The sequence below is a fragment of the Glandiceps talaboti genome, chromosome 11 (assembly GCF_964340395.1).
Source record: "Glandiceps talaboti chromosome 11, keGlaTala1.1, whole genome shotgun sequence".
Lineage (NCBI taxonomy): Eukaryota > Metazoa > Hemichordata > Enteropneusta > Spengelidae > Glandiceps > Glandiceps talaboti.
This window is the reverse complement of record NC_135559.1, coordinates 10,187,425-10,213,908: the sequence shown is the minus strand read 5'-3', so window position 1 is coordinate 10,213,908 and position 26,484 is coordinate 10,187,425. Positions and strand designations below refer to the sequence as shown.

At 36.9% G+C, this 26,484-nt stretch overlaps 1 protein-coding gene across 4 annotated transcripts in view; it reads right to left on the bottom strand.

The window, feature by feature from the left end:
• Positions 1-22,195: 22,195 nt before the first annotated feature.
• Positions 22,196-26,484, bottom strand: part of LOC144441892 (RNA-binding protein FXR1-like) — a 45,982-nt gene continuing 41,693 nt past the window's right edge. For all 4 annotated transcript variants that reach the window (XM_078131143.1, XM_078131145.1, XM_078131146.1 and 1 more), the window contains exon 15: positions 22,196-25,662. In XM_078131143.1, coding sequence (XP_077987269.1) covers positions 25,064-25,662 — 599 coding nt within the window. In that variant the 3' untranslated portion in view covers positions 22,196-25,063. The remainder of the gene's footprint in view (positions 25,663-26,484) is intronic.

The following is a 26,484-nucleotide window of genomic DNA, read 5'->3' as shown; positions in this document are numbered from 1 at the left end:
AAAAAAATAAGTGTTCACCATGCAAATATTTGAAATACAGGTCAAAGTGAAATTAATCTAGTTTAGAATCCAAAACTGTCGTGGAATACTTTGGAAAAATAAAAAAGTGTTGATTTTCATGAAAATAATATGATCAACCATTATATTATTGTTATTTCAGAAGACAGGAACAAGCTTTGAAAAATCTGAAATGACAAAATTTGAAGGTATTTGTCTAATATAATTTTCAGAAAATGTATTCCCGGACACATTGTATCATAATTCTCAGTACCTGTATTAGAATTTTACCACCTCGGTCTATCATAAAAATAATGGCTAATCGATTTTTTGATCGACACCATAACTTCCACTCCATGTGCTACACATGCATTACTATGGGCATGCATGAGAATAAGTCAACCTTCTTGTTCTATTTTGACCCTCTAGCATGAGGTGAAATGCTATTACAGGTACTGAAAATAAGTCGAACTTCTATTTTGACCCTCTAGCATGAGGTGAAATGCTATTGCAGGTACCGAGAGTAAGTCAACCTTCTTGTTCTATTTTGACCCTCCAGCATTTATGAGATGAAAAGCTATTAAAGGTACTGAGAATTAACAGTCCACATTACACTTCAGTCAGTTACACAAAACAAAACTTTATCAATTGTAGGACTGGATACATGAAAGCATACACAGACTAAAATCTAAAATACAGGTTTGATTTGCAGGGTCAAGTGAAAGCAAGAAAAATAAGCCTTGCGTGGATATTTGCTGCATGGCAAACTAATATATTGACCTCTCTGCAAAGATATATATATCGGTAAGGTACAATTTTACTGGAATATAAATCCTTTAGAATACAAGTAAAACTTTACACCCAAAATATTTTAGTGCTTCCGTTTTGGAAAATTTTGACTTTCAATTATAGAAAAGTGTTCATGGAAAGCATGTTTATTTTTCTGTTATTGTTATTGTTTTGTGTTTGTTTGTTTGTTTTGGATTTTTGGTTTTTTTCTTGTCTTTTCTTTTTTTAATATTTTTTTTTCTATTTTTCGTTTTTGCTCTTTGCAATGAGAATATGGAACTTGTATAATCACATTGAGCCTGCTTACAAGTAAAATTATCTTTCAAACAATTTAAATCCATACACTTATGTGTAAGACAAAAAGGTATGCAAAGAAAAAGCAGTATTTGGAAAAAATGACAAACAATAATAGGTGTCTAAAAAAATGATTTTTTTTTCTTTTCAAGTTAAATAGCCATAATGAGCCTGCTCATAGTTTTTCAAATACTCACTCAACTCTTTCATCTCACCTCAGTTTGCAGAGGCAATAAGTGATGTAACATTATTTGAAGTATTTTTTTTTTTTAGATTGTTTTTTTTTTCAATTTTCCTTGTATAGTAAAGTTGTAAAGAAATAGCATGCAAAAATCAAACTTAGGCATATTTTTTCATTGCACTTACTTAGTAGTAAAAAATAAAAATTCACAATAAAATTCACTGCTGCTTCACCTTTTTGCATAATAGCAGTGCCAAAAACTAAAATATAAAATTTTCTATTTTTCTAAAGGCATAGCAAAAGCATATTGCTGAATATTGTTACATTGTAGTACAGCAAAACAATGGAACAGAAAAACATTTTTCTTTTAACAAATTCTAGAAATACTGTTGAACATCTTTAAGACACTGAAAATACAACAAACCATCTGAAGTTCTGGGGTATTGTCACTTTGAAAACACATGCAAATTGCAACATACACAAATATTATAAGACTGGCAAAGTTAGTTATTTGGGTTTTTTGCTACCGTTTATCTAGAATTACTCATCTTTCTTTACAGTGGCCATATGGATGACAAAAGAGGTATTTATTTTGGATTTTTAATTGATAAAACAACAATTTTACCATGGTTTTCTACTTGGAAATCTATGTGACAGCATGATTTATCAAACTAATGTTTGTAACTCAATAAATTGCAAACATTTCAAATATGTGTCAACTGTTTGTTATTCATGCACAATAACAGCATTTTTAAAAAAGCTTTTAGCAATTTATTGAATTACAAACTTGACTTTTGTCGATGCTCTTTCACATACATGTAGTTTTCCAAGTAGGAAAACATGGTAAAGTTGTTGTATAAATTAAAAATCCAAAATAAATACTAAATTCTCATCCATATGGCCACTATGCAGGTATGCAATAATGTTTTCAGTATTACACTGCAATGAAAATACCACTAGTATCCGCATACACAAGTGCAAGTAATCTCTGGTAAATATGTAATAATATACATATACATACATATATCATATCCTACATAAAGTCAAAACAAACAAGAAAAGTTGAAAGTAAAATCTTTTGAATGAACAGCTGTAGTAAAAAATGCCAATCTGGATAATCTTGTATCTATGATTTCAATTTCACCATGTGCAAGCCAAGTTTAAACATTCAAATGGGTGGTGTTTATACCTTGGTTGTTCTACACCATGACAATGTGTGTCTATGTCATGGGTTCTGCATTTCTCAAAATATGAAAGCAAACATTTAGAAATGCCATTATTTTCCCCCGATCTTTCATAAGCTTGCACAAGTAACAGATTCGTAATCCTCCAGTATTTTTCTTCATTCAGCCAGGGTTATGTTACTACTAGTAATTAAACCATACACAAGCCATTTTGAACAAAAAATATGGTATATATATACTGTGGTCATTCTATGTCATGACAGCACGGGTCTATGTCACTGGTTCTGTTGCGTTCGAAATATGAGTCAAAACATTCAAAATTGCCATTACTTTCCCCAATTTTTCTTTGATATTACTGGTGCTGGTATAATTGTGTTATTCCCCAATAATTTTCTTCATTCAGCCAGAGAATACTAATGACCTAAGGGTTGTCACTACTCATCCAACGACTCGTAGTGACAAAGACCCCTTACGTTTGTATTTCCCTTGGAAGAACGAATAAAAGTATGGGGATAACATCTAATTATTTTGAACCCATAGTGACAAGTACCCTTAGGTCACTTATATTTTCCTTGGCCGAACAATGAAAAATATTGCTTTGGAAATAATATCAAACCATTGACTGAGTAGGGTTTTATATTTCTTTTTCTGTTTCTGTAAACGTTTTTTGGCATGGTCATTGACTAGCTGTTCTACTCTTGACATTATGAACATTAAATCTTACAGGCTTATAACTTTGAATGTTTTTGGGGGTTTTTTCATTTGAGCATTCTTTTTCAATTTTTTATGTATTTGTATTTCATTTGTTTTTTGTTCTCAATCTGATGTTTGATATATATATATATATATATATATATATATATATATATATATATATATATATATATATATATATATATATATATATATATATATATATATATATATATATATATATATATATATAACTCGGTGAGTATCAATCTGCTAAGACAGTGCTCTATATCGCAGTGGTAGAGCGCAATAGTTTTGATAGTTCTGGAACTCTTTCTTGGTTGTAACTCGGAGTTTCACACATAGTGCAATCATCAGACAACTGACAATTGTAGAAATCACTTGTCTGATGATCGCACTATACATATATATCGCACTATATATATAACTCGGTGAGTATCAATCTGCTAATTAAGACAGTGCTCTATACCACTGTGGTAGAGCGCAATAGTTTTGATAGTTCTGGAACTCTTTCTTGGTTGTAACTCGGCGATTCACACATAGTGCAATCATCAGACAACTGACAGTTGTAGAAATCAGTTGTCTGATGATCGCACGATCATCAGACAACTGACAGTTGTAGAAATCAGTTGTCTGATGATCGCACTATGCATGAGGCTCCGAGTTGCAACCAAGAAGGAGTTCCAGAACTATCAAAACTATATATATATATATCTTTTCAAACTGAGAATTTGAATCCGATGCTGATAAGTAAAGAGTCTAAAATGAATAATCTAAAATGACTGCATTCATATGGAAATGATAAACAAAATGCTTAAACAGCAATTGCAACTTCCTTTCATTTTTTTCAAATACTTTTTTACATTGAAATATGTGACATCTTTTCATTAAGATTTGTAAGTTTTATATAGGTTTTCTTATTTTGTTGTCTCACAGACTTGTATTCTTCAATTCCATTCTTGTCATTTTGATGGGTTCAATGTCAATATCTTGCTGCGACCTTGTCTTAGAGGCCAATCGAGATCGATTCAGCATGAAAGTTTTAGATTGTCCATCTGTTCTACGACGTGGTCTGTCTTCAGTTTCAAATGCGTAACTATGCCTCAGTTCGGGGTCTTGTGCTCTTCTTGCAGCCTGTGAACGAGGTTGTCTTCTTCTCACAACATCTTGGTCTTCGCTGTGTCTCCTATTAACACTGGGTTCAGAGTAACCCTTCTGGAGTTGCCCTCTATGATTATATGCCCTATCATCATACCTTCCCATCCTTGGTTCACGCCGACCACTTGAAGCTTGAGATCGTGAGGAGGAATACACACTGTCATCATCATCATCGTCATAGTAGTGTGATCTTCCTGGTGCAACACCTCGGTCTCTAGCTGAAGCATAAAACACATCACCTCCGGAATACTCACTCCCATAATCATCTCTCGTTTCTGTTGCTTGGTGTGAAGCACTCTGATCTGTTTCCATGATTGGAGACAGCTCTTCATCCTTTCTCACATAAATGGGCTCCTTCTCTTGTTGTCTTGGTGCAGGTCTGTCATTTCGATAGTAATCTTCCTGATGGTGATAACCTGGATCTGTCTGAGCCCTAGATGTCTTAGCATCTTCATACCTCCTATCTTGTTCATAATATTCATCTTGAGGTACTTGAGCAACTGCTGTATGTGCTGCAGCTTGCGGTATTACTTCTTTTTCTATGTTATCATCTTCAGCCTGAGAGGTCTGTTTCATCTCATTTGATGGACGCACTCTCTCTTCTGCTATATAATCTTCAGGCTTAGACATATTAGAAGCTTCCTTGTGAACTCTCTCTGGAGGTGGTGGTGGTGGTGGTGGTGGTGGTGATGGTGGTGGTGAAGGTGGTGATGGCGGTGGTGGTGGTGACTCATAAATTGGTTCAGTCCGTCTGTGGTGTTTGTACTGGTCTTTTTGGAGTGTTTGTGTCTGTTCTGGTGGCAAGACAGCTGCTTGAACTACTTTATGGGGTTCTTGATTTGCTGATCTTGTTGCAGTTGTCTGGGGTTGAGAACTAGAAGTAGCAATATCCTGTTGTCTTTGGTCGGTTGCAGGTTCTCTGTCAGTTGTATCCCAGTACTCCTTCGCCACACCATCATGACTTCGCTCTTTTGGCTTGCTACCTCTGTGCTTTTGCTCTTCAACAATTATTTGATGTTGTGAAGCTCTTTTCATAACATGTTTGCTTTCTCTTTCTTCAATTTCTTTCATGCTTTCATCTAGTGCACCAGGCAGTCTTTTTAAAGTAGCACGCTTCCCTCTTTGTTTGTCCCTCTCAAGTTCATTTTCTGTTTTGTTATCTCTGCCAGTCCTAAGAACTACTACCTCAGTGTCATCTCTTTTCCTTTCTTCTTTGTTATCTGGCTGACTTTTAATCTCGTCACTTGCTCTTTTCTTCTGCTTTTCCTGCTGTATCTCCTCATATTGCATGACTGGTTCATCAACTTTCTTGATTGGTTCATCCACTATCTTGATTTCGGGCTTTTCTTCTCTCTGTTTATCTCTTTGGCTTCGACGCACATCAGACTGCTTTGCTGCAGCTGTAACAACTATGGCTTCCTGGGCGATTATCTTTGCCGTTTCTTCCTGTTCCATTCTTACCGGATCACTATACCGCTTGTGGGAGTGTGTTGGTTGTTTTGTTTGCTGTTTATCCGGCTTACTGTATTCTTTTATTTTCGGTGGAGTATCACTCTTCTTCTGCTTTGTTGACCCCTTGTCAGCTTTCTTAGTTTTTTTAGAACCTTCCTTTTCAGCAGTCTTCTGTGCTTGTCTTTGAGCTTCTTTCTCCATCTCCTGTTGCTGTCTTAGTTTTTCCCTCTTATGTTGTGATGGAGATTCAATAAGGAAATTGAAAATGCCGAGCTTTTTCCCTTTCTTCTTTTTCTTGTCATCTGGAGTCTTTGGTGAAGCTGGTTCCTTTTTACTTGACTTTGCTTTTGACGTTCCTTTGGGTTCTTTTTTCTTAGTAGCCACTGCTACAGCAGCTACTTTGCCCTTATCAACATCACTTTTTGGTTTCTTCTTGGTGGCTGGTTTTTCTTTAGGTTTGTCTTCAATGTCTTTTGGCATTGTTTCTTTAGGACTTTCTGGTGAAGTGGGTGTTTCATTCAGTTGGGAAACTTCAGCTTCACTTTCATCATTTATACTGTAGATCAAGATGCTTTCTTGGGTGACTATTGGCTCTTCTGTACTTTGTATCTGTTGAGGGGTCTGGAATGATTCTTCCCTTGAATCATCAATAGTAGCTGCAGTGGTATCAATCTCTTTAGTCGTACTTTGATCTTGTATTTCCTCAATTTGGTCTGAAACTGTGGTCTTTGCTAATGGTGTACTTGATGGCAATGTTTCATCTTGAGATATATTGAAACTTGAATCTTCAAATTCAACAGTTGTGTCTATTTGTTGTTGTTTTTCCTGTAGATTTTGTTCACCCATAGACAGATCCTCCGTTGGTTCACTTCTCACTTCTTGCTGATATGATAGAGCTACACTGGCTGTGATAGCATCTACTATGTTGCTATCATCCATTGTTTGAGGATCTTCACCTGTTTTTGACTGTGAAATTTCTCCTTCCTCATATCTAAGATCTGGACTACTTTCTTGTTGGTACTCTACAGCATAATAATTTGTAGTATTTTGTACATGTGGGGTGTACTCATTTTCAGATATATTGATGCTATCTTGTGTAATACCAGAAGCATCATCTTCGATCTCATCACCCAATCTTCCTGTTGCCATGGCTGGTGGTGGCGGGGGAGGAGGAGTCTGTGGTGGGGATAATGTGGATTGAGAAAGGTTGTCTTGTACACTGTCTTCTAATGGTGGTGGTGGTGGCAGTGGTGGAGAAGGCGGTGTATACACAGCACTGTTTACATGTTCTTCACGTTGTTCTTGATCTATTTCAGGAGGAGGAGGTGGTGGTGGTGGTGGTGGTGGAAGAGGAGATTCTGATGGTACTGCTGACTGATACACATCATCAATAATCTGTTCTTGTTGGTTGATAGAAGTTGGAGGAGGTGGTGGAGGTGATTTAGGAGGTGATGGTGGAATCATTGCATTATCTTCTAGATCTTTGTCTTGAGACATCACTTCAGGTGATGACAAATCTTGTTCATATTGAAATACCTCTTCCTTTGCTTCATCTCCATCAGCAAATTCTGGTGGTGGTGGTGGAGGTGGTGCATGGGTTGGCAAGTCTGATATCAAGGGCGTGGAATCTTCAGCCGCTTGTTCCTTGGGAGGAGGTGGTGGAAGGAAAATAACTGGTTTCTGTGGTGATGTTTGCTTTGGTACCATTTCTTTCTTTTTGTCATCAGATGAGAGAGAAGATGAGGAAGGTGTTTCTACAGCCACTTCTTTTTTAGGTGGAGGAGGAGGTGGAATGACTGGTTTCTTCAGTACTGGTGGTGGTGGTGGTGGCAGTTCCTTTTCATCATCATCAGATGAAGAAGACAAGGAAGGTTCCTCACGTTCTTGTTCTTGAGGTGGTGGAGGTGGGAGAATAACTGTCTTCATGGGTTTTGGAGGTGGTGGTGGTGGCCTTTCTTTCTTTACCTTATGAGACAAGGAAGAAGTCAATGCTGCTTCTGCCCCCTCATCTTCTTTTGGAGGAGAGGAAGGAGGAATGACAACCGGTTTTTTGGATGATGGTGGTGGTGGTGGTGGTGGTGGTGCTTTCTTCTCTTTCAATTCTTCATCTGATGAGGTAGAGGATGTAGTAGATGCTTTTTTCACACGAACTTTCTCCTTTTTCTTTTCCTCATCAGATGATGAAGAGGATGATGACGATGAGGAGGAGGAGGATGATGAAGATCTGGATTTTTTCTTTTCTTTCTTTTTCTTCTTCTTGATTGGTGCAGCTATTACACCAACTTCTGGTGGTCGTTCAGGAGGAGGTGATTTAGATAAATTGGTTGTCACAACTGCAGTTTCCAATGCTTCAGGTGGGGTTGATTCATGTGGTGGATCTTCCACGGATACTTTTTTCACAGGGACTGCCTCCTTTTTCTTTTCCTCATCAGATGAGGACGATGATGAGGATGAAGATGATGATGAGGATGAAGATCTAGATTTCTTCTTTTCTTTCTTTTTCTTTCTCTTCTTGATTGGTGCAACTATTACAACAACTTCTGGTGGTCGCTCAGGAGGAGGTGACTCAGATGCATTGGTTGTCACAACTGCAGTTTCCAATACTTCAGGTGGGGTTGATTCATGTGGTGGATCTTCCACAGATATCTTTTTTACAGGGACTGCCTCCTTTTTCTTATCATCATCAGATGAGGAAGATGATGAAGAGGAGAAGGAAGATGAGGATGATGATGACGAAGATCTAGATATTTTCTTTTCTTTCTTTTTCTTCTTCTTCTTGATTGGTGCAGCTATTACAACAACTTCTGGTGGTCGCTCAGGAGGAGGTGATGCAGATGAATAGGTTGTCACAACTGCAATTTCCAATGCTTCAGGTGGGGTTGATTCATGTGGTGGATCTTCCTCAGTTTCTTCAGATTGAAGCCCTTTCTGATTTAATGTTTGAACGGCTTCAGATGGCATAGAAAATTCTGCCACTTCTTTTTTTTCTTCTTTAGTTTGTTGGACTATTATAGGGACTGGGACAGCTATATGGTGTTCTTCTAGTGTGACATTTGTAGGTTTCAGAGTTGTTGATGTAGAGTCTTCCTCCAATTCTTTGTCTTTGGACAACAGATCATCTGTTGCTGCAATTATAGCTTGTACTTCATCATGTGTAAATGACTCGGGAACATTGTCTTCCTTGTCATCATCCTCATATTCTCTAAGTTCTTCAGACTGGGAAATGATGGCTTTAAGTTCATCATGGGTCACAACAGCAGGAGTTATAACTTCATCCATCTCCTGCTCTTCTGTTTCCATCGGTTCTTCTGTCTTATCTGATATGTCAGAAAGAGCATTTACTTCATCCTCATCAGCTACTGAAGATGATGATGATGGCGGTGGTGATGATGATGAAGAGGATGAGGAGGAAGGTGATGATGTACTTGAAGATGCAGAAGATAGAGCTCTGTCTTCAGATCTTAAGACTTGTTCCTCATCTGATTCCTCTGTTTCAGGTGGTGGGGGAGGTGGTGATGATTGTGGTGGTTCTGTATTTTTCACACTTGATGTGTAAACTCCACTTTCCTGTTTCCGAGATGCAGGTGGAGTAAGCAGCTGATATTGTGGAAAATATGTCTCTTTTGGAACAGGTTTTGGTTTCTCGCTTGGTTTCATTAACAAACTGATTGCATCATTTGCATTATCAACATACTTTTCTGTCCCAGGCCGTGGTTCTTTTTGGTTGTAATCAGGCGAGGGAGTAGTTTGATAGCTTGGACTCCCACTTTCACTCCCACTAACTGATTCTGGTGAATCTTTACCCAACATATATCTCCTGTATCTCTCTGTTCTCCTGGCATAAGCATACTTTGACTCTTTGTACTTTGAAAGAACAAGACTGCTAATAATATCAGCTTCTTTATTTTCATTTCCTGCTGGCGGCTGGGGTACTGTTGGCTTTGGATCTTCCTTTCCAGGTTCTTTGAGTGGGGCATAAGTCTGAGCTGCTTGTGTTGGCTTAATCTCATATGAGGATTCTGGTGGTGGAGGTTGTCTGTCAGCTGTAGATGCCACTTTTATTACCACTGGAACTGGTGCTGTCTGCTTTGTTTGTTGTTCCTTTACATATACCTGATTTTTAACTTGAGGGCGTTCTTTTGTGTCAGTCTTGTCATGCTTATTTTTGTTTTTATTATCTTCCTTAGGTCTACCTGGAACAACAGCAGTCACCAATGGATATTTTCTTTTTGTATCCTTGTCATTGGTTTTCTTCTCCTCCTCTGACTTTTCAACAATAGCAGCTTTATGCTGAGGACCAGGATCAGTACGCTGCTTTTTGTTTATTACTTCCTCCTCCTGAGGTACACTTTCCAAAATATCATCCCGGGTTGGGTCGTGTTGTGTCTGCATGGCTGCCAGACTGGTGAAACCTGTTTGGTCATCATAGTATTCTCTTTGGTATTCATCATCTATACTATACACAAATGTGTCCACACGGTCATCTTCAATTGACAACCAACTATCCCTATTTCCAGATGTATTGGCTTCTGTTGGTTCATCTTCCTTCCTGCCATTGTGTGCTAAATCATTCAACTTCAACTGCTGGGCCACTTTTGCAGAGGCTTTGTCATCCAATCCCTTTCTTTTCTTCACCAGTGGAGTTGGTGCTTCGTACTCTCTCAGTTTTGTTGGTAGCAGGCCGAACACAGTCTCAAGGTGGCCAAGAGTTGCTGATTCTTTAAATAGGTCCTTGAGCATGACTTTAGACAAACTTACGAGTCTCCTTTCCTGGTACAGTTGTACAGCTTCTGAGGAGAAGAGAGTTGGGTCCAGTCGCACCACATTACGACGTGGATAGGGTCGATTCTCATACCATTCGAACTCGGCCAGTCGCTGCACAAGAGCAGCAGGAATACTTTCCCACAAACATGGATACATGGTTGGTGGATCCAATTGAATTGGGATAAGGAATATTCCAGGAAGATAATCCAGATTCAGTTGCACTTGTAGCATACGACTAAGGAGGACAGCTCGTATGAAGTGTCTGTTGAAGAGAACCCCTTGGTCAAAGTAATTATTAATTGAGTCCATTATCTCAAATTGCATGATACTATAAAGTTCATGGTTCTTCACCACAGCATCTGCAATACCTTTACAATAACGCAAGTGTCCGTTCTTTCCAACTTCGACCATCCAGCAATGCATGTTATACTCCGAAGCAACAAACTGGATGTTAGGGAACTGCTTCCTCAAAATCCGCCAGATTTCACGTGAAAATGGCATCCAGTCAGCTCCAACTCCCGTCGAGGTGGTCGAACCGTGTTCATGCCTGATCAGGTAGATCTTTAAAGCATTAGCCACGTGTGCGCCATCAACGTTAAAGACGTCAATTTCTGGTGGCCTCTCAAACAAAGTTGATGGGTCATGTGATTTCTTGCCATTATTCTTGACCTCTGTGCAGTATGTCTCGTATAAGGATTTGTCCTTATTCTGTATTGAGAAAAGAAAAAGAAGACAGTTAGAAATATGTTTCCAAAAATACAACTGTTGGTATTCGTAAGCTACCTACAGAAAGGCCGATGAGGGCGGATCAAAAAACGTCTTATATCATGTATATCTTACAGTGTAAACAACGGATATCAACATTTGAAACACTTTCAATTGCCCCCTCTGTTATGTTAATGACTTCAATTTAAATCCGGACAAAGAACTTTCAGGTAGCCAATTGATTCGATATACAATGTCAACATAAATTTATTTATTATAGAGATAAAATTACTGGATGTACTGATTATTCAATTATTCATTATTCACTTTCAAAGTTGTGGCTGTTCCACTACTCCTTTCTGTTCCTCAGTGATGTAACTATGGCCTAACTACTGGTTGTCATCTTACTGTGGTCAGGGTAGTGTGTGGGAACCATTGTGTAACTAGTCAGGCTAATTATATTGTATAAGATAGTATGCGATGTTTGGGTGTTATTTTTCTTGCGTCTATCTCAACATAGAATCTTGTGATCTCAACATAAAATCTTGTGATCGAGCTCACTAATCTCGATAGTTCGTTTAACATTTTAAGCAAGCTTCTCCGAAAAGAACGTTTGAAAAACTAAAGTGCAACTGAAATTATGCGTTAAAAAAACGTAGTTTATAACCCTTCAAATTATGACCTTAAGACAGGAATAACTAATTAATTTCAGTGTTCAGTTAGTAACATGTCAAACACTGTGTCAACATTTTGACCGCTAAAGGGTATTATAAACGTCATAATAATATTAACCTCCGCACCCGCGAGTACAAGTAGGCGGTCTTGCAAAGTATCAAACAAAGATCAATAAATTGCGATAAATCTAAAAATTACGTGTCAGTGATTGGTTATAAACCACAATTCTCCTCTACTTCTGAGGCTATAAACATTCATTTCAAGCTATTACATTCGATTACTCATATAGCACGAGTGAAACTATTATAAAATATTCGAACTCATAGCATAGCTAACACAGTAAGTAGACAATAAGTACTAGCTTGTCCTAGAGTTTCTGTTTCCAACACTGCAATGTGGTACACGGGGGTGGATTCGGCAGATTAAAGGACAATTTACACTAATAAACGAAATTTAGTGTAAAGAATTCCTTGGAAACCTAATTTTTCCATTGCAAATTTCTAGAAACTGTCAAGACTGATATTATAAAATAGCATACTGGTGTTTAATTATTTGCTTGACATTTATTTGCTTGACATCGATTCAATATGTTGACAATTTCATAAAATGTCCCTTCATGCACGGTGCTGTTTATCTTGATTTTACGTGTTTATCTTCTCTTACCCGTGTTATCTGATAATCTATGTTACATATTTAGAATGCCTATCCCTTTATTTGGCCGGATTGTACAGTTATGTGTCAATATGATAGAACATGATTTGAAGTCTGTAAAGTTAATAACGGCCCACGTCACTATTTTATGTGTAATACGACACCATTAACATACACAAGGAACGAGTTTTTTTCTGAATCAGAACGAGTTAAATCACCAGACCGACTAGTAAGTTAAAGATTTTAAGCCCAAGGAAAACAGTTGAACTTGAACGTGAAATAAACTCCAAAATTTGGAAGATCTTCGGCTTTCCCATCCAAACGTGTAATTTAGATAGTGCATTATCAACTCCCTCTATCTATGACGTCACACTGCGGAGCTAACCCAAAAATTTCGCCGTGCACAAATTTTCGGAAGATTCGCGTTCTAATCTAACAACTTTGCGCTGTGCTTTTCTTGTGGATAATTCATTCGTACCCGGTACATTATATCTTTCAAAGGCGAAAACTCGAAAAAAAAATTCGAAACATATATTTGCCAACATTTCATGTTAGTTGTCCGAGTCATTTGACCCGGTTAGAGGTCAAACCAACAAGACTGAGCATGTTAAAACAGAGTAAATAGAATCGACCCCACTCTGTGTCAGACAATTGTTGATCATTAGCCAAAAGGTACATAAAGTGTTAGAGTAATACATAATGAAGTATTTTGTTTGTCTATCCATGTAGCACGTATTCCGGTCGTGTCTCAGACAGGCTATTTTTATCGTTTTTATCACAGATTTTATACGATAAAGGTCGGAAATTTTAATACTAATGTATAGATTATTCAGGTAGATTTTGTTGGAAAAAGTTGTATTGAATTAAATATGTGAAAGGTTAAAAAAAAAAAAAAAAAAAAAAAAAAAAAAAAAAACCAGGGTCTCGTACAGACTTTTGTACACTCTGACCAATATGCACGGTTACTTCAATACCCAACCCTTTCTCAATTACATTATTCAGTATATATGTTTTGTGTTCTGTTATTCTCAATATACGTCTTCCTGTCAGACAACAAACATTGAGAAATGGTTATCATAGTTCAGTCTCTATTTGTACTATATCCTTGAAAGATTAATGTGCATGGCTTTAAATAAAACTGTATTTGCTGTTCATTGTAATGTTAAGCTCGTTTCTGTAAGCGAAATATCTCTTGCCATTTGTGTTGTGTGTTTGCACGTTTATTTTTAACTATATGGTGTGATGGCTACGCCGAGTTATCACGTGTTGAGTGCGTGCTACTGTCATACTATTGTCTAAATTTGGGTGGTCAAATATGACCTTGGCCTTGGTTGTTACATGATTCAAAACTTTGTGTATAAACCAGTTGCAATAAATATATCGGAAAAGTTTTCAATTATTTTTCGTGAACTATAAATTGAGCGCGTGGATATCCGGATGGATACATAGACACATTAATTCAACAGGTGGTTTCATTTTGTTTTGTATTACATGTATTTGTTATACGCATCATATGGTTGTTTATGGAACGCCAACACTACCTTCTGTGTTTAAAAGCATCTGTCATGCCAACTTTATAATATATGCTGAGCAAACCTTAATATATGATGCCCAAACTATGCTATGATCGCTTGCTCATCCACCACGTAGTCTATGGGAATCATTCTCGGCGACATCTATCACTTCAGGTGTAGCCTGCAAGTGACTCCTCGATGCTACGTGGTGGGATAGTTTATATATAGGCAAGAGATTTGGCAGTAGGCCTACGCCCAGATTGACAATTTCCTTCGCCGGAATAGCAGGGAGTGGTCTTGGCTCTGAAAAGCCAGTGTGTTGTATCAGCTTAACGCGACAGTTTCGAATGCAAAGTCTGATTACTATAAACAAATTTATAGTATCACAGGTCTTACTCTTTTGAACTTGTGAACTTTGGCTTGGGTAAGTAAATCTACTGCAATGAAACCCCATAACACTCCCATCCCATAATGTGATAAATATGTACGATTTGGCAACTGTTTACCGTAAACAAGATAATCAGGTGTTCTACTGGGGTTTTGAACAATTTGAACTCGGATCCTGGAAAGGCTGTTCATGAATACATAATTAATATCAAGCCATCAAAGCAAAGAACAATATTATGTTTTGGATTAACATTCTTTACTTTAGTTTTGACATCTTAATGTTTGCTTCTGTAGGCTACACATGATGTTATTGGGATCTCAGTAATTTATGTATCGATGTAGAAATCAGCTGGCCTAACCAGTGGGTGTATAGGTAACATCCGGATGGGAGGGGGGGGGGGGGCGACACATAGCTATGCCATGACCTCATATAGGGTGTATTTAGCAATCATTCACGTGGTAAAATGATGTCATATTTCAATGTTGTCATCTCATACATAAACACTCTCTTCTACAATGATTTATACATTGAATAATAAATAGGTAGTCATCATAGTGCTTACCCAATATGACGTGTTCTTACTACAACAGTGCTTAGAATACCACGAGTGCCTTTTGAATATGCCGAAAAATTTTACACCCTAAACGTATAACCTCAGTTTGTATCCCTTTAAACATTTTCATTATTTGCCAAAAAAAATTACATAACTGCGATTGTAAGTTCAGTAAATACACATACTGTGATAACAATACAAGTATAGAGTCAGTTGTATGTTTTAGGGGTTTACGCTGAATCACGAGGTTTTATTAGAATGTCATGTATTATGATTTATCACCACTTCATACACCGAGTTCCTCAAACAATGACATCACTGTTTGTGAAGAATTTCAAAACTGCAGATGTACCAAATGTAATGTAACGTCTATTTATACATCTGTGGGTTCAATTTCATCGGTCCAATCTCATGTATTAAAGATAACTTGAATTTGAAGGTATCACCATGCACGACCGTCATCCAGACAACAAATAGAATTGAAGGTTGAGGGGGGGGGGGCGACTCCTATAGTCACGGTGAGCAAGATTAAGTTGGCCACTTTCACGAAAAAATATAAGTTTTCGCCTCAAGTAAAGTTCTGTTGTTGCCGCAAAAAGACGGTATGTCTTGACGAGAAGAATTTAATGTCAAGTAAAGACTCGACACTCTTAAAACAATGTCAGGCTGATAACAACCTATGCTAATCTAGTATTGAATCATCTCTGACATGACCCGGTAAAGAGAGCTGTTGAGATTCGAGGTAGGATAGCATTAGACTAACCTACGGCAGACGGACTTGAGAAATCTTTGGAGCACCCATAATATAATGGTTGTAAACGTGAACTTATTTAGTCTGGATGCCAACGTGGTCGCTAACTAAATCGTAACGGCCGAATAGGGACTAGACTAGAACTTATTCGCCACTAGGTTTTCAATGCTCTAATCCCACCCACCTCCTCCTCTTTCTGGGAGGTGGTGGATGGTGGGGGGTGGCTCATAATCATTGACCTGGTAATATAAGTTCAGCCTTAGTGATCATGATGATGAAACTATATTGAAAATGAACTAAATGTACAATAATTATAAATCCATATCTATCTTTCGTCATCAGATTCTAATTAGGTCAAGTGTCAATTACGGACATTGACCTCATGTCTGCATTGATGGTGTGTATTTTATTGTCCAGTTAAATTAACACACCCATCAAAGTTATTCCCATAAACTATTCGTAAACGTATCAATTCAAAACGTTGGCGTTTTCTTTTTGTTGCACAACTTTCATTGTTACCTTTTCGACCAATTTTTGTCTTCTTTTTTTTTCGAGCGGTTCTATTGTCTTTACTTGTTTTGTTCTTTACAATTTGTGAATTGCATATGGGCACCCAGTATTGTGGATATTTACCGTTATGCAAATGCTTGATTTATTAGTCCTTCAAGACTACAGGTAGGCTAGGTAACTGAAATCAACGTCGAGGTATACTTCACACGGAAATTCGACACATTTCGAATGGTAGACTATTAAATATCTACATTTTTCAACTGATTGTTGTTAACTGAGGAGGAAGTCGTGGTGCACTTTAATAGTGATAATTTGATATATTTTGGCCGAAATATTGCGTTATATTGGATTATCTCAGTAAATACAATATCTCTGTTAGAATGATATACTTGTTTATTTCGACTGAGATGAACACGAATACACTAAAAGTAAAGAAATACCTTAACTGAAACCTGTGCAGTAAGGTAACGGTTTCATCCATATTACTGCGCTGCTGTTGAGTCATAATACTTCTGCCTGAGATGACGTCACGTGACAAATAAATCATTTATTTTTTCTATCTATATTTTATTTATAATGTTGGTTTTTATATCTAGTAGTGCCTTCTCACTCTGTGGTCAAAGCGCTTTACAATTATTACCCCTGACATGGATGTATAGTCACTGTGGCACAAAAACAACGGCCCTCAGCTCCCTGGGGAGTATACAATTCATTGCAGCCTTTATAAGCGCATAGGATTAAAGCATTCACATTACAACCTCCATCCTACCAGGTCCCCAACTATATGGCTGGTTTGACTGGTTAAATCTTGCCCAAGGTTTTTAATGTTTGTATTTAAATGGTCTTTAGCCACTCAGAAACAAACGGTAGAGATGGAGCTCGCAACCTGCAGATTCAAAGCCGGCCACTCTAACCATTCAACCATCATGACTCCACATAATGATTGATAACACATTGATAAGTCATGTATGGTGTTCTCTTCATATCATTTGAGTTTTCGTTGCAAATTAGCAGAGTTTGTTCATTGCGTTTGAAATTGTTGCTGTTACTGTGTATAATGTTACAACAAGGCTCGTACAGTCCATTTTTGTTCATGTTGTTGTTGTTGTTGTTGTTGTTGTTGTTGTTGTTGCTGCTGCTGCTGCTGCTGCTTGTTTGTCTGTTTGTTTGTTTGTTTGTTTGTTTGTTTGTTTGTTTGTTTGTTTGTTTGTTTGTTTGTTTGTAAACATATCTTCTACACGTTTCAAAATGCGAACACATCGAGATATACTCCGGGGACAGCAAACTACGTGAATGTAAATTTCTCAGTCAGTGGCATGACAAAGTTTTACATTTCGAAAATAATAATATTTCCAACAACGGACTACCTGACGAATTATTCATACTATATACTCAGCATGATGGATTACCCACGTGGGTGAAATATACAACCCCCCCGTAATGATACACCAACCAATTTAGCGGTGACATGTTGACTATGAATAATACTTTATCAGACTCTACTGATAACAACTTGTCCAGTTTACACAGGCTCTGCTTTGTATGCCTACACTAATCCGCATATAGGTGGAGTCCATCGCAGTAAGCAGATGTCTGTTAAACGTTGGTAGCGTGTACTGTATAAAATGGACGAAGTCAAGAAAGTTCTACTGGCAATGGTTGAAACGTTGTTTTTACGTACATGTTATTATAGTTTACACGTTTAATTTTCCCAAACATAAACTATCAGAATTTTTTTTTAAATAAAAATATTGTCTAAAATGCTGATGAATCTGATTGATACGTGTGTTGTTAATTTTGGAAGGAAAAATATATAGATATGTTATTTATGTGAAGTAGTAAAAACATCGTTAACATGATTTTGTAATACACGGTGTTTTTGTCATGATGGGGCCACATTAGTCTGGGTTCCAACTATGGTCTTCTAACTAGTAGACCACAGTTGGTATCCAGACTGGGGCCACATAATATAATGTCAAAACATGTACACTTCGTGTTTTTTGTATGCGCAACAAGCTGAATTCGAGTTATCAACAGTGAGTTGAATGAGTAGTAAATATCGTGTATCGGAGAAACCCGGGGACACTGACCTCGATTCAAGTACTTCATCGTTAAAAACGGTGAGAAAGCACTCTTTTTTTTTGCATAACGGTTGGTAATTTTGGCCAAACAATGATTATTTCGTTTGCTTTGCTATCAGCCTTACCCTTTGGACTGCGTAAAACGGGCAACAAAGACAAATTTCGACACTTGACAAATACTTACATAGTCGCAATATTTCCTCATCAAATAAATCGCCATGTTGCTCGTTGAAGTGATACTTTCGTGGTCCTTCTCGTTTTCCATCATTTTGTAAGTCCACGGGAGGTAATTACCGCCCGTCCGAAGGTCAGTGCACACAAATTTTCGGTGATTAAGTCATACGCGTCCCTCGGTGGTGATAACGAGTCCGAACGTTCCCGTGGTTCACCGGGGTAGATGCTTACCTTACTACACATAGTTCACACTGTTTACAGTTACTATTTATTAGCAGTTTATCACACCTGTCCTATAATCACGGATCACTGGTAGAAGGTAAACGGTAAGCCCCACATCCAAATCCACAATATGTTATTTTTATTACTGTGCCAACGCAAATCGTATTATTCCCTTAGCTTGCTGGCGATGTGGCTCCTTTCGAAGTTAAAACAGAAGAAAAATCATATATTCCATACTGCACGATTGAAAAGCATCCTACGCCGTAGAACAACATCAACGGTAGTGTAGTTTACACCCTGGTACCACCTACGTAATAAGTTACTGATTTTTGTTAATAGTTAACAAGCTATCGATACTTATTATGACCCCAAACGAAGGTATGGTGATAAAAAAAGGACCCGATTTAAACATAGAGGGCGCAGTTCATGCAGAACATTGAAACCGTCCCCTCTAGCTGTGAACCCGTCCAGTTGGCACTTTCTATTCTTTTCCAATGCCCCAAATTATGGTACTAACATTATGCGAAGATTAAAGACAAAATCTGAAGCGTTGGTGAAGTTTGTATTACTTTCCAAATCCCTAAACTGCTAAAAATTGGCACTCTCGCAGAAAAATGAAGAACGTCGAGTCTCTCTGTAACTCAATTTAGTTGGAATGAAAAGTATTGTCTTGTGAAAAGTAGTCTTTGTGATCATTTGATAAATTTGGGACAACTTCACCACAAGATGGCGCTATTCACTACACACACATTTTCCAACTACTCCATTCATATACACAATTTTTAATTTTTGTGCTGGTACATGCAGCATACCACAGACAGAGACACAGAGACAGACACAGACACAGACACACACACACACACACACACACACACGAGTGAACACATGACCTCAAATTATTAGGCTGTTTGTTATCATGGACTTTTTATTGCTGTAATTTTACAAAAGTAGTAGGCTGGGCAGAAATTGTCATGAGAGATAGATAGAAAGAGAAATAAGCAAAGTGAAAGCACAGAGAAAGAGTGGCAAGACTTTGTGATTTCTAAAGCTTGGAGAACTGGTGTTGCAAAATTGGTAGGAAAAAAACACTCCATTCTGACGCTACAACTCAGTACATGTAATGCATGAAAATCCTACAAAAGTTGAATCGAAGTGAAGTGAAGTGAGTTTATACGTTTTACATGAAGTAGTCAAGAATGTCTTTAAAAAACCCTGGATTGACCAAAAACGGTTGAATATACAGAAAGGAAAAAAAAACTAGTTCGATAATAACTCCAGTGAGACAAATGAATGACAAAACTTCTGATATGCTACATAAGTTTCAAAAATAATAAATACTGATGAACATTATCACTTCTCAAAATTTTCGTTCTCTCCATTTTTTTCAACTTTCTTGTTACAAACCTTATTTGGTTCTACATTTTGTGATCAGCAATTTTCTTACATGTTTCTGAATACCTGTTTACAAACATAAACTTTGATATTACGGATGCACTTAGTGGGTTTACACAAAATTTGTAGGAAAAAAAAAATCCATGAAAAAATTTACTGAATTCTGTGCTAATAATTTCTAATGCGATTCATACAAAATATTTTGAAAGGAAATACTTGAGGTGAATTTGACAAAAAAATCTACAAAAAGGTCAAACGTAATTAATGAATTTCATTTTAACAAAATCGTTGCATATGTCTTGGTCACCATAACACACTCATACTGGTTTTAATCTTATTTCCAAACTCTTTCCCACCACAAAAAAATTGATATTTCTTTTCACATTTTTCTAAATTTCTGCCAGTTTCTGTAATCATTTCGAATCAAATGGGATAAGAACTTCCTATTTTCTACACCAACACTAAAATTTCAAGCAAAAAGTGACAAATATTAAACAAAACTTGACATTTTGTGAAAAATGAAAAAACAAGAAAGTCAAATTGGCAGTGTAAGGGCTTACTGCTTATGCCTTGGCTGTCAGAAATGGATTGGATGACATGACACAGCAAGGTATCATGGGAAGAGCACAGTACAGAGATGATATACATTACACAAAAACTATCATGTCAGTTTCTGGACGACATGGCAGCAGTACAGGGCGCCCTCTATTAGCAAAATTAATGACATTTGAAAATTAAATTTTGCATACGACATAATTTAATCAAGATTCTGGTACACTTCTTTTCAAAGTTAAAAATAAACGTAGAATGTTGCATTAAAGTGATATTTTGTATAAAATAAAATAAAACGAAGCACCAAGAATCAGAAACACCAAATTTTGCTGATTTGGGATCGTTTACCCTTCATTTTCATGCTGTTTATTATCTTGGGTTCACCCTGACAATAGTGGATGATAGAGGGCGCACTACCTTACTGGAATGGGGAATCACATTAGGGGTACCTGGAATCGGAATATCCTGTTAGGTGTCTAGAAACTGAACATAACATCCTTATACAAATTGCAGCATATCTTGAAAAGCACAAAAGAACTGAAAATGATTTTGCTATATAAAAAAACAAACAAATCAAAAATCACTGCAGTAATGTACAAGCCATCTGTAATCTTAGCGAATACAGGTTTTTGATTTTGTCAAAAATACCTCCCCTTATTGCATAATTCTTGAAAAAAAAAAAAAAAAAAGTGAACTTAACTTTGAAAATTCCATGAATCTAAATGCTGGTGAAAGTCAAAGAAAATAGCATGCAGAAAATGTATCACATGACCACAATCTTCAATCACCTGATATTCATATTTGTCAACCTCATATCTATTCGACCTTTGACATTCATGTTCTGTGGGTCATATCTGACATGACAGGAAAATGAACATTTTTCACTTTATAATGTGAAATTGAGCAACAAAGCCACAGAATATGAACTTCATATACACCAACGTACATAACAAATGTATATTTATGAAAGGGGTTAATCTTAGGTAGTTTTTCCATTTCTCTTCCTTTTTTTTTTTTTTTTTTTTTTTTGAGATCTGAATTTCAGGAATAATATTTTTTTTTTTTTTATAGGAAATCAACAAATGAATACTGACGATGGGGTGCACGCTGTTCATTTTCTTTTTGAATGTACTTGACAACACTATAAATAATGTGTGTTGATTAATTTAAAGACTAAAAAAAGAGAGTAAAGTTAGCTGAGAGAAGAATTAAAGACTCCACATACACTGTTTTAGTGTTATCATTTCAAAAATGCTGGGAAGATTGCAGTATGGGCACTAACAGTGTTTTTGTTACGGGAAGTAAGCAGGTAAAATTTACCAGGGTTCCCCAGTCATTTTACCAGGGTTCCCAAACAAAATTATGGTAGATTGTATGGGGAAAGGTAGATTGCATGGGAAACCATGGAACTTTTACCCCCCCCCCCCCCCCCCAATGTCTGTTCCCCTGCCAACCTTAGCAAAAACAGACTAAACTCTACAACAGTACAGCAAAAAAACAAAACAAAACAAAACAAAACAAAAAAATTCTGTTTTTAAAACTATGTCCACAAAATGCAACAGGAAGTGAGTTTTGAAGGTAGTTTCACAACACTGTGAGAGCAAGGCATGGATACACTCAGATTTCAATAGCATAAACCAGAGATGTGTTAATAAAATCACACCAGGTGAAATTATCATAAAACATGGCAACGCTGATTTGATGCACACTATTTCACCATGTACGGACGGGGAGTCTCTAAAGGGTTGTTACCATACCAACTGTTATTCCAGCTACATGACAAATTGCAAGTTTTGTGGCATGATGGTGTTCCAGACCCTTTTGATGAGCGCCCTCACATGACAACATGCGATACATGGCTCGGACGTGCAATTTCTTGTGTATATTATAAAAAAAGTTCTGATAAAACAAGTGGAAAATTCTCAGCAGGGCACTTGATAAGGTAAGGCTTCTAATTTACATCTAATATTAATATTTTACAACTGGCGGCATCATTGTATAAAGGTCAAGGTCGAGGTCAAGTTCATGTACTCCATATAAATAACAACGACAATTGATAAGAAACCAATGATTCAAAAAACACCTTGTACGATGAAATACAAAGACAAAAAAATCACTCTGTTACTGGAGAACTGTGGGAACACATATCTGTCACACAAATGAACACAAAAACTACAAAATAACACCTCTCTATCTGTAAAGACACCGACAAAGACACTCAGACACACACCCAGACAAACACCATCACACATACACTCTCATTTAGACATTGCCCTGACCATGCTTCGCACGATATCATAACAAAACCACGTACAGGACATACTTCACCCTTCTCAGACTACAGTAAGTAGATGAACATGCAGAAAAAATAAATGCTGTCCATATTTTCATGTTTTTCTTCCCAAAACAACACTTACGAATGTTTTTTTTTTTTTATTTAAGTAATAATAATAATAATAACAATGAGATATACATGACGTGTATATATGCATATAGCTGAAGGTCGCTACTAGATATTACGCCATTGAGGTCGCGGATATTTAGATCAGTTAACGTTCTCACTGTTGCTCATTACACTGCTACGAATGACTGAACACGAGCACGTGTAAACTGTGTATTACATTTTTTTCGCTATCATACATAGTATATCATGAATTTGAGAAAAAAATTCAGGAAAACTGGTGACTAAGCGTACGAAGAGAGTGCACTACTTTATTGAGGCAATATAATGTCATATGAAGTAAAAAAGAAAACGATGACAAGAACAAAAGGGGACGAGTGCCTGTGATATGATGCACATCTGACTAATATGTTGATTGGATGAATGACTGCCCTCGCATGTCTGCGCCCCCTCAATGGCGAATTCTCTCGTAACGACCGTATAGAACAATAGGATATGTAATATCTGTACTCAGACTGACTCACTCTCTCTATACATGTAGCACCTCAAAAATACATTGGTTTGCATAATTTTTCATGTTCTGGAGGATCGTTGGAAATATTCGAATATCAACAGTAAAAGAAACACACTGAAAATACGTCTAAAATTACACTGTTGTCAAGTATGAATAGAGACAATGAAATGAAAATATGGCAAGTGGCAATAACCGAATGAATCATGTGTAAGTCTATTTCGTATGCGACAAAAACAGAATCTGAACTTTTTGAAAAACTCTACCGTTGTAAGATTTCTTGATCAACTACTTTATACGTCATACAGGTACAAAAAAATGTTGTACGTTGCTACAGATCAAGTACGCTAGTTACAAAGCCCACTACATAGCTTGTCTACGTGTGAAGGCACTCACAGTTGTTGCTTTTTTTTTTTTGCTTTGCTGATACTCCGAAAAAAAGGACTGGAAAAATTGAAATTGAAACATACAAAACGGTTCCAAAAAAGCAACACTTCATTTCAAAACAGTGTAAATGAATAAATACCATACATTATTACAAACATTTTTTTAAACTCTGTGGGTAACAGAAGTTGTTGTGGTGATATTTCCTTTGTGAGAACAAAAAAACAAAAAACAGAAAAATAATAATTTACTAATTTACAAAAAAAAGAAAAACTTTGCCTATTATTTGAAATATCACTCACCTCTCCTAATCTGATTTCTGAATTCTACATTTTTTGGAATTTTTTTTGGATTTTTTTATTTAAACATTTTAATACAAGATTCTACTACGAAGAGAAAAAATGTTTTGATTTGATTTCTCTTCCGAAATTAGTTTTCTAGTGTCTAAAGTCTAGTTTCTATTAAACATCTGGTTCTCAGGACATTACAGTAAAAGGTGTGTTTTTTTTTAAAGTTTCACCAGAAAATGGAAAGCTCAAATGAAAATAAACCTTTCCATGTTTTTTTTTCATTTTTTAACGTTTTTTTTTTTTTAATTCCCAACTGGGCTGTACATAAGCAGTAACTCATTAAGCATGTTAGTGTATGAATACCGAAACAGCAGCTACTAACTTTTTTTTCTTGAAAACTATATTCTGAGAAAAGCCATGTTAGTTTCTGTAAGCTAAATACACACGTTAAGTTGAAAAGCCAAAGTTGAGTGAGTGGTTTCTATTACGATGTGGATGGCCAGGTTTCTTTGATTTTTTCTGCAAGGAATTGAACAAATGTATGAAAGTGAATATTTTGGACAAAGATGGCTGCATTATGGCAAAAACTTTGGCTTTTCATGAGTGAGTTTTATTGCACTTCCAATGCTATCATCTAATAAACTATGTATTACACAAAAAAAAAAAGAAAACCTGTTCTGTTCTTTGTACAAATTTGGATGAACTAACCCTGTCCCGCCCAACCCCATCCTACCCCACAAAAATTTAATTTACAGTTTGAATGCCTCCTTTTGATCTCATGCCGTACCGTTGACTAAATTTGGTGTTTCTGGTTTCAAGGTTATACTAACTTTACTCTTGCCTTCAACGGTGTTACTATCAGAGTGATTCGCTTCTTTGTTGACGGCTTCTTTATCTTTATTATTGGTAGCGTTGTTGTATGCACTGCCACCATTTTGATTTGGTGACGTTGCTACTGCTGCCTTAGCGTTTTCGCGTGTTCTCCTTTCCCTTGGTGGGCGAGCTGAACGCTGTTGTTTTGGCGAGTTCTCTCCTTGCGACGAAGACTTTTCGCCACCGCTCTGCGAATTCTTGCTCTCGTTTTTGTTCTGTTGAGAAGCGTTGTTACTGGAGTGCGGGGGTGGTTTACCAAAATCACTTTTGTTACCTTGCCTATTGTTGTTGCCATTGTTAAATCTAGACATGGGTGGACCAGAACCTCTCTGAAACGGTGGACGATTTCTTGCCCTTCTCTGCGCCTCTGGTGAGTTAGCCTTACTTGTGTCGGTATCCTCATTTGCATTGACCATTTCATGGATAGGCGAGGGTGGTTCTCTGGGTTTTCGGCGACGCCGGCTTCTCCTTGGCACCCTTCTGTTCCTGTCTGATGGCCCATCTACATAAAGAAATTCACAGATTTAATTCAAGATCCGTATGTACACTAGGCCATTGTTTACAACCCTTCTGTAAATTTATCTAACAGCAAGATTAGGATTAATATTTGGGTGAAAAACACTTTGAGTACAAAATGCTATACACTTCAGTGTGAAACAGCTGTCATGAATATTCAGTGTTCAACCATTCAATAATGTATTTCTGCTATCTCCCATGATGCAATAGCCCATAGCAAAGATACCCTATAGTATTAATGCACAATATCAACATGATGTTTCTCTGAAATCATAAATAATTGTAGGTGATGTAAAATCACGAAATGACTCGCCAGAACCCATATTTTATGAAGATGTCTATTTCCAGGAGTGGCGTTCCTCTTTAACAAACTGCCGAGTTACTTAGCAACAAACAGCAATAAAACATAGTACAACTACAAGTCAGTGATACAATTATAGTGATTCTCATCATATACAAGTAGTGGCGTACATACAAAAGTGAAAAACAACGTAGCACTTGACAGAGATACTTTTAAAGTATGAAGCATTTCAAAAACCACACCATCCCTGAACACAGGGTTGGCATGTATGCAGAAGTTTCTATAAAATGATTAAAACAAACAACAAGGGGAAAGGAAAAAATAGGATGAAGAGAGCAGCTTCTTTCTATGTGCAGTGCCAGGGTATTATTGCAAAATAAAACAAAACGCACGACAAAAATACATTGCCGTGTTTTTTGAGTGATCACACACACAAACACCCAGACTCTAAGATAGTTGTTGGTGGTATTTTATGAAAGGAGCACAAGCTAAGTTTGTCATCTTTTT